This window comes from Amphibalanus amphitrite, unplaced genomic scaffold, assembly GCF_019059575.1.
Source record: "Amphibalanus amphitrite isolate SeventyFive unplaced genomic scaffold, NRLGWU_Aamphi_draft 000610F_arrow, whole genome shotgun sequence".
NCBI lineage: Eukaryota > Metazoa > Arthropoda > Thecostraca > Balanomorpha > Balanidae > Amphibalanus > Amphibalanus amphitrite.
Genome location: NW_024882104.1, coordinates 47,903 through 63,199, shown reverse-complemented (window position 1 = coordinate 63,199; position 15,297 = coordinate 47,903). Strand labels below are relative to the sequence as shown.

Sequence of the window (15,297 nt, the reverse complement as noted above, 5' to 3'; positions counted from 1 at the left end):
GGAAACGGTGAAAGGCGTAGAAGATGATTACGAAGAGATGTTTCGGAGGTTAGATCTAAAATATGGAGAGACGAGAAAATTAGTCGATTCGATTATACTTGATATCAAAAGACTGAAGCCCATTCCAGAAGGCGAAAACAAAAGGTTTGTTTCCATGGTAGAAGTGGTAGAGCGCAGTTGGATGGAACTTCAAAGATTGGGCATGTCTCAAGAAATGGACACGACCACAATGGTCACCATGGTCGAAAAATTACTGCCAAGAACTCAAAAGCGGGAATGGGAAACAAAAATGGAAGAACTGAAAAACAGCAGTGAAAATTGTGATTCTACCTTTCGTACTTTACTATCTTATTTAACCCGCGCCCCGCTGGGGGGGGGGGGCAGATTCTGCCCCCCTCCCGTTTTTCGCCAATAACTTCTAAACGCGTTACGCCAGCGACGTCAAACTTTCAGTACCTTATCATACATCAATTTGACACGTTCCCTGAAAATTTTAGCGAAATCCGTCGGAAATTTTTTGAGAAAATGACGTTTTAGTGACGTCATGTTCGCCATTTTCGCCTCAAAAATGGCAAAATTTCAAACGCCGCCAACATCGTCATTTTTAAAGGAATCAAGACGCAACAAAAAAGGTTATACGTGATTCTACTTTGTCTATCAAATGGCTATCTCGGTTTTTTGAAAATTTTGGATTTTGGCCCAAATTTTAAAAAAAACTGACTTTTTTGGAAAATATTTATAAAATCCAAAATTTTGAGTGTATCGAAAAAAACGGAATATATGTCAAAGAGGTGGTCTATGTGCACCTACATACCAATTTTTAGAAGAATCGGTTCAAAAATGTGGAAGTTATTCAAAATTTTCTGACGTCACGACACACAAAAATTTTGAAAAATGATTTTATTGGAAGTTCTAGACCTCGTACGGAAACAAAAATAGCACCATTCGATTCGCCGTCAAAAACTGCATCAGATAGACACCTTTTTAGGCCTTAACAACCAACTTCAAAATTTGACCTCAGTTGACCTGACCTTGACCTGACCTCGACCTGAAATTCATCCAGAGGTGGTTCATATCACTTATTGAGTGTGCCTATTGAATTCTATGAGTAAAATGACCCATAAAACATGTGTCGCACATGCCCTTTTCTATATTTTGTTTTTGGTGACCTGACATGACCTGACCTGACCTTGACCTTGACCTTTGAATGACATTGTATGCAACGAATATTGTCTTGGTAGTCTAAGAACACGTTTTGGGCAATCAGTCTCAGTCCATTCTTCGGCAACTACGGTGCAAGGCCGATACTGTAGAAACTTGCATCTTGTACCCTTGACCTGACCTTGACCTGACCTCTGACCTACTTAAGCAAAAAAATTTGGGCTCTTCAGATCCGCCTTGTTGAGAGCTTTCGATTGCCGTTTTTCCCGTCTTTCTACGACCATCGGTTCGGAAGTTAGACAGGGGGGGGGGCAGAATCTGCCCCCCCCCAGCAGGGCGCGTATGGCTGAATAGCCCAGCGGGGCGCGGGTTAATACCAGAAAAAAGGGTCATCGAATATATGGACGACGACGTCCGAACTTATACCGGTACAAATTCAAAATATGTAAATCCAGCAATAAATAGTCTTCAAGTCGATCTGAGCGACTCGATATCTGCCGATACGAATCCCGATACGACAACCGATGCATTGCAAACAGATGTTGTGAAAATATGCAACCAAATTCAAAACATGACTGACCAAATGGAAACTCTGTTAAAAAACCCAAGCACGAGGAAATTTACAGGTATCAAAAAGAAGAATAACATAGATATCGAGAATAGTCGCTGCTGGATCCACAAAACGGATTTTCACTCAATTTTCAAATATAACGCTTTCCTCAATTCCACTCGCGAAGACAAATTGTGTACTCTACGACAAAATGGAGCATGCTTCAATTGTCTTCAACAGGGACATATGTATATAGCCTCATCATGCCCATACGAAAATCAATGTGAAAAACGGAATCATTTGAATGAAAATGTGGAAAATGTCACCAATCGTGTCTGCATTTTGAACGGCCTCCAAACGAAAACAACGCGTCCATACATTCAACTAGAAATAACAAGCGAAAATCAATGCTCGCGGTGAGCAGTGTTATTTGCAAGGACAAACGGCTGACAGTGTTATGGGATTCAGGCGCCAATATATCTTTGATTACACATAAGGCTGCATCCCGGTTAAATTTATGCAGTGAAGAAGTTGAACTTTCAATTACAAAAGTGGGAAATCAGGTACAAGCCTTCAACACGAAACGATATATTGTTCCTCTTATAGACGCGGACGATAAATGCTGGCAGGTCCATGCATATGGTATCGAAGACATTACGTCTGACATCGAGCAATGTGATCTGTCTTCCTTGTCATCAATTTTTAACGAACCAAAGGTGCAAGAAATCGAAAGGCCGCACGGAAGAGTTGACATGCTGATCGGCATCGACTGCTGTGTGCTGATGCCAGACGTAGTCGAAACGGTGGGCAGTCTACAGCTTCTTAAAAATCAGTTTGGTTACTGTATTCGCGGTTGCTATGATCCAATGGATAGTACTTCAACGCCCAAGACACAATCAGTAGAAATTGGTTGCGGGATAGTCGTGTCCGATATTAACAATATGAGGGCCGAATCAATGACAAGCTTAACAGAGAAATTAGACGAGTATTTTGTCATTGAAAATCTTGGCACACATCGTACACCACGCTGCGGCGGATGCAAATGCGGCAAATGCGCAATGGGTAGTAGCAGTTACACCTTGCAAGAGGAACGAGAACTGACGCTCATTAAGAATGGCTTAACATATGACTCGGAGCAACGCAAATTTACCGTTCATTATCCCTGGATCAGGGATCCGTTGCAACTTCCCAACAATGTTAAGGCCGCTGAAGCAAAATTAAGAGCCACTGAAAGAAGGCTGATCAAGATTGGCGCTCCACACGCAGAAGCATACAATGATCAAATGCAAGACATGCTTAGACGACAGGTAGCCAGAAAATTGTCGGAGAAGGAAATAGCAAGTTATGAAGGACCGGTGCATTATTTGCATCACCACGAAATACTCAGGCCAGATTCTGCGTCGACTCCATTGAGGATTGTATTCAATTCATCAGCGTCTTTTATGGGCCATGTCCTCAACGACTATTGGGCGAAAGGTCCGGATGTGATAAATAACCTACTGGGTATTTTGCTGCGTTTTAGAGAAGAACAGGTTGGATTGGTTGCTGATATAAGCAAAATGTATAATTCCATCAAACTGGCTGAAATGGACCAACATGTACATCGCTTCTTGTGGCGCAATATGGACATCCATCAAGAACCTGACCATCATATCTTATTAGCTGTTGCGTTTGGAGATAGACCCAGCGGAACTATCTCAATGGTTGCTCTAAAATCAATTGCCGAAATGCACAGAGATGAATCAGAAGAAGCTGCTGACATGATAATCAAGAACAGTTACGTTGATGACTTGATTCAATCAGTTCCAAGCGTGGAGATGGCACTGCACTTAGCTGAAAACGTGCAAAGTATACTACACAAGGGAGGTTTTGAGATCAAACACTGGATAATGTCCGGAGATGATACTGGGGGCATCTGTCCCAGCATCCAAATCTTAAGCATTGACAAAGAGAAGATACTCGGCATGTGTTGGGTACCAAAGGGCGATCACTTTTTGTTCCAAGTCAGAATAAACTTTTCTGTGTCGAAGTGGAACAAAATGTCAGCCACTCCCGATTTAACAGAATCGAACATCGATGCTATTTTCCCTTTACGGCTTACCCGGCGAATGGTATTGAGCCAGGCGGCACGCCTATACGATCCATTCGGGTTGATCATACCAGTTACGTTGAAAGGAAAAATTCTCTTGCGAAATTTGGTCACACGACAGAGAACTGAAAATCAAGACGGCTCTTCAGCGATTGGATGGGATGATCCTATATCAGATCAAGACAGGATGGATTGGAAGTTCTTTTTTCTGAAACTACTCAAGTTGCAAGATGTGACATTCTCTCGTTGTTTGAAAGTTGAAACCAAAGGAAGCGAAAGGAGACCCAATATTAATCATATTTTCGGATGCCAGTATGCATGCGTACAGGGCATGCGCCTACGCCCGATGGGAGCTCGAAACAAGCCACTTTGAGGCTCGACTCATCGCAGCAAAAAATCGGATAGCTCCAACAAGACAGCTGACTGTTCCTCGATTGGAGCTTTGTGGGACAGTTCTTGGATGCCGACTACGAGAAGCCATTCAGAAGGAAATGAATTACAAGTACGAAAAAGTATTTCACATTGTCGACTCAGCGATAGTGCGAACGTAAAATCAAAGGAATCATACGGTTTTGGATCATTTGTTGCGACAAGAATAGCAGAAATACAAAATAAGTCCGATCCCAATGAATGGTGGTGGATCGGCACAGGCGATAATCCTGCCGACATGGTGACCAGAATTGCCAGCCCGACACAAATCGGGGCCAATTCTATTTGGCAGCGAGGACCGCAATTCTTCGATCTTCCGGTAGAGAAGTGGCCGATCAGCCAAGAGTTTCACCAACAGGAGAATGAGTTACCAGATAGAATACGAGTACACATTGCGCAAGGAAAACAAGGAGATGACGCGGGCGATGTCAGCGGGTCGATAAATTTGGATAATTTCAACAGTTACGTCAAGTTACTGCGAGTTACTGCTCGCATTAGTCAATGCGCAGAAGAAAAAACTTTGAAGGCGATAGGACGACCACTGACGGCCCAACAACTGTCGGATGCTAAAATACTATGGATCAAACAGGCTCAAAAACAGTTGTTAGAAACAGACTGGAAAGCCCGATTTAACCCGCGCCCCAGTGGCGGTCTCAGCCAACTTCTCCCTAGTGGGGGGGGGGGGCATATGTTACCACCCACCTCTAACTCAAAAACTAAGAGGGCTAGAAAGACGCGGTAAAAAGCAGTCGATAGCTCTCAATGCGTACGTTTGAAAGTATTTCAGTCATTTTTCATCTTAGAGCAATATTGGGGTCACCAGAGGTCATCAAAGGTCAAAATTTGCCAATGGTCATCATATTTTTCAGAAAACATGCCGTTTTCTCAGGAACTATGGTAGCTAGAAAAACGCATGGAAAAGCAACCGATAGCTTTTGAACTCTTCTTTTGAAAAGCTCATAATCAAAATTGACCTCAGGTCAACGGTTTAGCCTCCAGAGGGCAAAAACTTCAAAAATAGCTGTTTTTACGAAGTGTTTTTCGACAATAACTTTCGACTACAAAAGCCACGACATTTCTATTGCCAGAATCGTGTTCCTCTCGCTAAGACGCGTCGAATGAACTATAATTTGACCTTGAAAGTTCAACTTGAAAATTTGACCTCAGGTCAAGGTCATGACCAGACCGGAAAAGGTCATGTTGCATATCAGTCGATGCGTCTCGGCAAGACAAACACAATGAGACCATCCCCAGCGTTCTATCTCTTTCCAATCGCGAGTTATTGACAAAAATCTGTTTGTAGCCTCAAATGACCTCGGATGACCTTTTTAGAGGCTATCAGCAAAAATGACACCTTGGTCATCACGGGTGGTCCAAATCATTGTGATTCTGAAATATTTGGACTGTTCCTATGCGTACACACGGATCTAGAGGCATTTTCATTTTTCTCTATTGACTTGTAATGGAAAGGTCACGCCACTGACCTGACCTTAGGTCACGGATATAAAAAATCCGAGATAAACAAATTGTAGGCGCCCATACCATCATGCAATCCACCAAGTTTCAAACCTTTCTGACAAACATTGCAGGCTGGAGAGGATTGCAAACTTTTTTTTAGGCTTGGTCAGTTAACTTGACCTGGTGACCTGACCTGACATGACCTGGGGTCAAAAATTTCACACATTGTCCAAAATGGAAGTACCAAAAGCTACCTTAAGCGGCGCGGCGCTACGCGCCGCGGTTTTTTATTTACACGCAAAAAACGCGACAGGGTGGTAACATATGCCCCCCCCCCCACTGGGGCGAAGGTTAAACGATTGGGACCAAGCCTAAATGATATAGGCATGATTGTCGTTGGACAGAGAATGTCAAAATGGCTCAAGGAAAACTGGAACACGGATTCATTCATTCTCCTGCCCAGTGATCATCGGTTCACGAAGCTTTACATCCTTCACGTGCACAATGAAACTCATGCTGGCGTTGAAGCAACTTTGGCTGCAGTTCAAAGTAAATTTTGGGTACCAGGATCGCGCAGAATCATTAAGCAAATTAGGAATAGTTGCGTGAAATGTCGAAAGCTCGACAAGAAAATACAGTCGCAACTGATGGGCCAGCTTGGAACAGAAAGGCTACAACCGTCCCCGACTCCCCACCATTTAACCACACAGCGCTCGACCTTTTCGGACCTTTTCTTATTCGAGACACTGTGAAGAAGCGGACGAGATCCAAGGCATACGGAATCATTTTCAATTGCTTGGCCACCAGAGCTGTTTATTTAGATTTGGTGGACGGGTACGGAACCAAGGATTTTCTCGTAACTTTCCGCCGCTTCGTTACCATACGAGGTTACCCCGCGACGATTCATTCGGATAGAGGCTCACAGCTGGTAGCCGCGAGCAGCGAATTGAAAGAAATGGCACGCAAATTGGACTGGTCAGAAATTTTTCAGTGCGGTTCATCGGCAGGCCTGAAGTGGACTTTCAACGCATCTGCTGACGCACCCTGGCAAAACGGATGCAGTGAATCACTAATTTGACTGGTAAAAAGAGCACTGACTTCCGCTGTGGGAGACAGTGTATTGACGGCGGGGGAGCTCCAAACTGCGTTATTCGAAGTCGCGAATCTTCTAAATCAACGACCAATCGGGCACAAGCCTGGAGCCGATCCCATGGCGACATATTTGTGTCCCAACGATTTGATCTTGGGGCGCACGAACATTGCTGTTCCACAGGGTCCTTGGGATGAAGAAGCAAGTCCTAATCACAGATTACAAGCGATTCAGAGAGTGGTTACGTTATTCTGGAAAAAATGGCAGCAAAACTATTTTTCAACGCTCCTCATTAGACAAAAATGGCACGTGGAAAGAAGAAACTTACAGCCCGGAGACATTGTATTGGTTCAAGACAAGAACGCTCTTGGAGGACATTGGAAATTGGCTGAAGTGTTGACAGCAAACGCTGGGCGAGACGGCAAAGTGAGAGACGTAGTCCTGCGATACAAAAGCGAAGCGCAAGGTGCAAAGGGGCATAAGATCTGGCAAATATACCGGCCAAGCAGACACAACTATCACAAGATCGGTGCATCGGCTAGTTCTCATACTAGAAGCCGAAAACCGACACAATATGAGCGGCGGGGGGAGTGTATCGCGAAGTCACGATCAGCGATAAATCTCGACGCGCTGGCCGAATTTCGAAGTCGAATATCTCTGCCCGAAGATCTCTGAATCTGTTCCCGCGAGTTTTGTTAAGGTTTATTTAGTTCACGGTGTTTTTCGTTTAGATATCGATTTGAATATTTGAATTTAGAACCTTGGCTGCAATGAAGTGAGTATCAAATTAATTGTTTTTTGTTTGTTTAACCCGCGCCCCACTGGGGTCTGCGTATAACGCGCCCTACTGGGGGGGGGGGGGGCTCTCCATAGCCCCCCTCCTAACTCAGAAACTACTGGGCTGATCGTCAAAATTCAAACGGCGTCTGATAGCCCCGGAAAAACTGTCGAGCGAAAGCTAATTTCATTGACCTCGAGGTCACCGATGACGTCACAGGTCAGGTCAAAGTAAGAATTATTAGCATTTTGGCTTGTTCACATTTTGGGCTCTGGCCGCCGTCTTACAAGTCAGATCAGGCTCATTTTTTGTTTCCACACTCGTGAACAGATGCTTTAGATACCTTGAGGGTACCAAACTTGTACTTTAATTTTCAGGTCAGGGTCAGGTCATCACAGGTCACGGAAATATTATATCATGCGTCGGTCACGTGACACATGTTTTATGGTCCATTTAGGCCATAGATTTCGAATTTGATGTCGTCTGTGTCATTTGAGGTCATTTTGAGTCGAATTTAGCTTAGGTCAGGTCAATTTCAGGTCAAAAAGGTCAAATTTTGAAGTTTAAATTTTTTCAACAAAAAAGGTGTCTATTGGATGCAGTTTGAGCTCAGGAACACGATGGTGCTATTTATATTGGTGTACGATGTCAAATACGTACTGAAAAATGGATTTGAAAAATTAATAATTTTGAATTTTTTGCAATAATGCGTATAACTTGGCCATTGTTGAAGATATTTAGCTAAAACTTGCGAGAGTTAGTCATAAGCATGCGTTCTGTCACATATATTCCGGTTTTTTCTAAAAGTCAAAAACTTTCTGAAAAAAAATATAAAAATAAAAATTTTGAATATTATTATATCAAATTTTCGAAATTTTCAAAATTTTGAAAATCCGAGATAGCAGTTTGATAGCGCAATCAATTCTGAGTCCTTTTTATGCAAAGAAATTGGATCTAGCTTAAAAACTGAGCTATTGGGAGCGATTGCCGTGGTTCAATGTTTTGCGTCGAAATCGGCCGAATATGACGTCACTCTGGCGTCATTTCCGGCCGACCTATGGTAGCTACGAAGTTCAAATTTTGACACACGGTGTCAAATTTATGCAACTGAAGGTACTGAAAGTTTGACGTCGATACGTCAAGTGGTTTGGAAGTTATTGCAGAAAAACGGGAGGGGAGGCTATGAATAGCCCCCTCCCCCCCCCCCCAGTGGGGCGCGGGTTAAATATTTGTATATTTTCAGTATACGTGTTTATATCGCCGTTTCCTTACCATCAACCTCCTGTTTGTTTCAGGATGAATTTTTTTCTACTCTTGAACTTGACGTATATGTAGCTTGGTTTGTTTGCTTTTGAATAAAATTACATCGCATTGCAGTTACAAATACCTTGTTTACAACTTGAATTTAAGGCTAACAAAACAACTTCTTCAAAACTGCGATGGCCCATACCTCCCGAAAGCCCATCCCTCCCGGGTCTCCCCTATGTAGACATTAGATAGTCTTAAGTCTTTTTACAACAGGCATCTGGTAGGTACACATTTTGTTCTCAAGATCACAGACCTTAAACACAAACTTGCAGTTACTCAACTACTCCACGGATCATTTATATACCTGCAAAAATATGTTTTTGTAGAGCAGCCGACTGGTTTCATCTTCAGCGTGTGGAAGGCCGTGGTCCTTGTATGAGTCCTGTATTTGATTTGACTCAAATTCTAAGACAACCGGCGGTATGCCCAGTCTGGCGGGCAGTTCATCATGGAGCAGCACAACAGGAGAAATTCCGGATCTGGAATATTGGAAAAGGTAGTATCAACAACCGTCAACATCGCATTGCATCATCCTTCATTGTTGGTTGGCTCTCAAACATTTCAAACACCCTAGTGCCAAACATACCTTTGCAAATCGCAGAAGAACATAGCCACGTTCCCGGCATAGTTTTGGTAGATGCCTCCTTCGTCTGTTTCATCATAACACCAGTCTTTCAGTGGTATCATGAGATCATTGCCATCAATCACCAATGGACAGTTGGAGACACATTCTTCACGAAGCAGGCCGTGCTTTCTTGCAAATGAAGTCAGGTATCTGACCATCTCTGTAATGTATGAAGATTCACGTCAGTTACCACATTAGATATTTACCGTATACCGTATGTACATATTGATCGTACCTATACGTTTGGATACTGTACTTGCACATCGTGCCACTTTTTACAAAATCAGCTCTGGCGCGCACACGTTCAACAGCTGGTGTTTGACACCTTCCTGGTATATTCCCTACAGCAGGAACCTCAAATGTCTCATCAGTGTTCAGCTTGCATCTCAATTGGTTTCGACGCTAGAGTCGCTTATGTGCCGATGAGTTATCTGACATACACTGGTCAGTTTCTGTCACGGCTGCAAGGGCACATTCTGTCAATACTCAGTAATGGGACGCATCCTTTTATCACCGCACGCCATCCAGTGTCCCTGGAATGTTTTATTTCAGTGTGTTCCATTCATCAGTCATCCTCGTCAAGTACAGTCTACAGAGAATGGCAACCAGATTTGATCCTGGCACCAAATTTTCTCAGGCGTCTTTTATCACGCGCCAGGTATATTTTAGATACCTCCAGGGTATGTATGTATGTATGTATGTATGTATGTATGTATGTATGTATGTATGTATGTATGTATGTATGTATGTATGTTGCAGGGAGATTGAGAAATTCGCGAGTTTGCAAACTCCCTGACCTATCAGTGAGTTTGCAAACTCACTAGGGAGTTAACAAATTCACTAGGGAGTTCGCAAACTCACTGACCAGTCAGGGAGTTTGATAAATTCCAAAGCGATTGGGCCAAATAAAAACAAGTGTGTAGCATGTGGGTGGCATACGTGCCGTCCGTGATGTTAAAACAAAGGCGGCTAGTTGTAGGGCCTCGCACGCTGACAAAAAGCTTATAGATCATATGCACACCATAAATACCTTCTTTTGATTTTTAACTGTTCAGTGATCTATCCAAGCATGTACCACCGCTTTATTTAGTCATACATTTATTTAGTTCACGTCCCAACTAGATCCATTCCACTCAATTAGTGTGGCTATTCCAGAGTCAGGCTCAATATATCAAAGTAGAAAGTAGAAACAGCTCAGTTGGTCACTTATTCTAAAGTACAGGCACACGCACCAATTCACGCCCATTCCCACATCGCCATATACGTGTCATCAAGAGCCGGCGCTGCTGGCAGCCAGCTGCGACTGGAACACGTTGCTTGTTTGTTTTTGTTTAGTTGGGTCTGACTAAACCCTTTCGGTCTGACAAGACCATTTCAGAGCCGGAAGGATGATAGGAATTAGGGGTAGACATTGGTCTGGGCAGACACCCTAGAGAGTCGCCGGGGCTGAGCCCGTCTGAATGGACAGGCCGACCAGCCCCCCAAGCACTCTCTGCACCCGGCTCGGGAGCAGCAGTGCCGCTCCAAGGGAGCAGCCCGCATGAGATAAAGGTGCCTGTCCAGTCCGGAGTGGGGGTTCCGGCGTGCAGGAGAAGGATTTCAGTATCCTGAGGATGGAAACGACGGAACGGAGGAGCACGTTGCTTCGAACCTCCCTTTTACATAGCCGCGAGTAGCATTTTTTTCCGGTAAAACAAGGATCTGTAAGCTTTTTGTCAGCGTGCGACGGTTATCATTGGCGGATCCAAGGGGGGCCAACCCGGCCAAAATCAGGTTTAGTGGGGGGCCAAAATGGGATTTGGCCCCCCTTTCTGCAACTGATTTCGTCCCTGTAAAATTGCCTCTGGGACGCGATCGGCAAACATGCATGCTAGACAAACTACTCAGTGCGTCGTCCTCACAACTCACGTGAATTATTTGAATACCTACCTAGCTGCTTCCTGAAGTGGATGGACAGCAGTAAGCCGTCAGCTTAGCAACAGACTGGGATACGCTGACTGCCCTCGCAGGCCAAGTTAATCACACTGAACAGTGAACTCGAATCCTGTCTCAAAAGTCTGGTAATTCTTAATCTATTCACTGAGTTCAGTCATCCAAAGGATCAATGAAAGTTACATACGTACGTGTCCTATTTTATCCAAAATGACTCCTCACAAACCACTTTGGAGTTTGGACATAGTAAAATGCCACCTTCCGAGGCTTACATAGATATTTCCAGTGATGCATCTGTATTGTATTTGTATTGTATTGAACAATCATGAGCGATCCACATTCTCAAAGTGCGTGGCGATTACTGCAGTGCTCATCTATTTGATCCAAGACCAACAAATAAGTTTAAATGCGCGTTGCCCCAAAAATATATCTGACATATGCTCTTCTCATTTGTTTCATTGAAGCCAACGCTTAGAGATACTTGTCCGGGCTTCTGATGGTATTTCCAGGGTTGCTCCAAATTGCCCAAAACATTTACCGAACCGAGACCATGCGCGAGACGATGAACACTAATTCAGTCTCAGAAGTGTGTTTTTCTCAACGAGTTCACCAGACATGGCCCTCCGAAGTGTCATGCGTTCCTGGGCCCCGGGATGGGAAGAGTGTCGTGCCTTTGAAGCCGTTATGGGACATCGTCATGACCGTTGGAACAGCGTCCCAAAATTACATTTTAGCTTGAGTGTCAGAGGCATGGGTGGAAAACCCGCCCCGGCCACCCCGGCCGTGACCGGGATAACTTTCAGCTTACCCCGACTAACGAGACTTCTGTTCAAATTTGTTTCTTCGCGGAGCCCGACAAGTTTGCTCAAACAGAGTAAATGCTATTTAAGGGCCGTTATCGTAAGATGACACCGCATTAGCATCACAAGACATGTCTAGAGTAGTATCAGTGATAAAGAAGAGCATCAAGAAAGAGCTGCTGGGGCTCAAGGCTCCTCAAACTTAACCCGCGCCACGGTGGTGGCCCTATCGTAGCACGTTGAGTCGAGAGGTGGGCGCTTCGGGTGGGCGTTTCACGTCCCTTCTAATTCGGATACTGGACTACGTGGCCAGGAGCGAAATGCCGTTTGAAAGAGCGTCAAATGTGATCGGAGACATTCGTTCATGTTTTAGGCAAGCTCAGTGGTAGAATCACCATAGACCATCAAAAGTCTAATTTCTGCGACTTTAGCATTCACTTTTATCACAGTTCATGAACATAGCAGAGCTTGAGAACACTGCATGCCAACAAAACATGCGAAGGCTCTTTTAAAGAGACTATCCCACCTTCAAAAAAGTCCCGTTTAGGATTCGGAAATGTTACTCAGGGTATTGTGACGAATTCTGCAAGTTATTACGCGTTTTCATACTATACTTTTTGAGATATTGCGATTTTTATATTTCATCGTGACGTCATTTAGATCGGATCTGTGACGTAATGAAGGATTTACTTCATGCCAATGAGGGGGGAAATTTGGCAGCAAATATATTCGCTTTCAAATATGACGCGGCTCATACAATAACAAAAGTGTCTCTGATTAGGCATTTTGTAGTTCTTCCAACTTATTCGTAAAACAGGTTCTGGCGTTCAAACGGCTGATGACGTCACCAAAGCGCCGTTAATGGTTAAGAGATAGGGCCTTAGCTAAGGCCCACTTTTCAAATAAAGGGAACGAATTTGTTTAACACCACGAAGCTGAGGATATTGCGACCAGGATATATAGTGGTTTCTGAACCTGGCCGCCAACTTGGCTATCTCAACTCAGAACTAATGCAAAGGTGGGATAGTCCCTTAACCCTCGCCGGACCTATTGGTTTTCTACATACGCGCCGGCCGAGGGGGGGGGGGGGGGCGGCTACGACCCCATCCATCGCCGTTTCATCCCTGGTGGAGCTAGTGACCATCAAGAAGTTTTCCCCCTCCCTATGCCTTTCACTCGCCAATTGTCACGTGCTCTATGCAAGTGAATTTCAAAAGCCTAGATCAACTCGCCCCAGGCGCCCTGTTTTCACCGTCCACCACTTTTACCGGCATCGTGTTCCTCACGTTATGACACATCGAATGAACTATAATTTGACCTAGAAAAGCCAACTTGAAAATTTGACCTCAGGTTAAGGTCATGACCTGACCGGAAAAGGTCGTGCTGCCTATCAGTCGATCCGTATCGTCGAGCTGAATACACCTAAGGCATTTTCATCGCTCTAGCATGCCTCTATGGAAAGTTATTCTCGAAGAACTGTTAGATACCAGTCGTGACGTGATATGACCTCAGGGAAAAAGGGGTCACGGAGCCATTTTCCGGTTCATCGTGGCATGTTTACTTGTAATTCGGTGTTTGAATTTAGAATTGTTTTGCGTGGCATTCGTTCAGAAGAGGCGCCTTTCATGCTTCTTCCATTGACTTATAATGGAGAGGTCACAAAATTGACCTGACCTTAGGTCACCGATGTCAGAATTTCGAGATAAGCATTTGGTACAGTTGCTCTTACGGTTGCTCTTATCAATCGCTGGAAGTTTCAAAGCGATCTTTCACTCGGTGTAGCTATGGCAGACATCGAAACTTTTTATGAGGTGAGGTCACTTCACGTGATCTGGCGACCTGACCTTGAGTGACTTCGGTCTGAAATTTACACATGTGCAGAAAAGATGCATGATCAAATTTGCCAGAAATACCAGAAATGCCAGAAATAACTCGCACCCCAGCAGGGCGCGTGTTAAACTTACCCTGCACCGTGTTTTTTTCGGGGTGGGTTGGGGTAATCGGTGCATCCTAAACCTCAGTATGGAGTTTTGAATGGGCTCGGAAAGTGGCCGGTTTTGGCCCCTCCCTTTGAATATGGCTGGATCCGCCCCTGACGGTTATATAGGCCGTACCACTAGCCGTCTTTGTTTTAACATCACGGACGGCACGTATGCCACCCACACACTTGATTATATTTGTCCCAATCGCTCTGAAAGTTCCCAAACTCCCTGACCGGTCAGTGAGTTTGCAAGCTCCCTATTGACTTTGTAAACTCCCTAGTGAGTTTGCAAACTCACTGACTGGTCAGGGAGTTTGCAAACTCACGGATTTCTCAAACTCCTTGTAACGTATATATTGTATATATAGTCCCATTAAAATATATCATCAAATGAAAAGCAGAACATAAAACACAATTGGTCGAAACAAAATTTATCGATATTGATACAACGCAACCTTCCTTTATTGCCCTTTTCAGGCGTAGACGACTCAAGACATTACAAAGAAAATGATTTTGGTTCTTCGACCTCATTATTATGGCGACAGCTATCGTCAATTCTGACATCCTTCATTAGTGTATGCTGTACATACAATCAAATCTAACTAATAACAATTTAAGAAAATCTGATAACAACATCAAAACTGCTGATGATCTCTCACCGTGTGCTTGACCCGGGAAATGTTGCTGTCAAGTAGCCACCATGGGTTCGTCCGGGTCAGCCCAGGTCACACACGTCACCGAAACGCAGCTCCACGGCCGGTCGCGCCCCGCCGTTTGTCCCGAGGCAGCTCTGAGTCACCCCTGTCCGTCCCATGACCTCCACTGCGCCAACACCGCGGCGATTACACTAATCAACTTGCATGATACCGTTATCAGGTGGTCGTCTGTCTATCTCTTTGTGGTAGGCGACTCTGTCCTCTCTGAAGTGGTGGATGCAATGGCCACCAATCTCTGCAAGCCGCGCAATGTCCGGGCGGACAGTCGGGCATTCCACACCCGTGCTCATTACGAGAGTCAGAGTTTTGAAGAGTTTTTGGGTGACACCTTAGAACTCGCAGCGTTCGAGTGAGTGAGCTTGGCCTTTGTAAAACAGAGG

At 44.4% G+C, this 15,297-nt stretch overlaps 1 protein-coding gene across 1 annotated transcript in view; it reads right to left on the bottom strand.

Moving 5' to 3' along the window:
* LOC122363217 overlaps nucleotides 1-15,049 on the bottom strand; it is a 28,087-nt gene extending 13,038 nt beyond the window's left edge. Inside the window, exons 1-3 of the mRNA XM_043332213.1 lie at nucleotides 14,861-15,049; nucleotides 9,450-9,648; nucleotides 9,168-9,342 (exon numbers count right to left, since the gene is read on the bottom strand). Of these exons, the coding sequence (XP_043188148.1) occupies nucleotides 9,168-9,342; nucleotides 9,450-9,646 (372 nt within the window). The 5' untranslated portion in view covers nucleotides 9,647-9,648; nucleotides 14,861-15,049. The remainder of the gene's footprint in view (nucleotides 1-9,167; nucleotides 9,343-9,449; nucleotides 9,649-14,860) is intronic.
* Nucleotides 15,050-15,297: the final 248 nt, after the last annotated feature.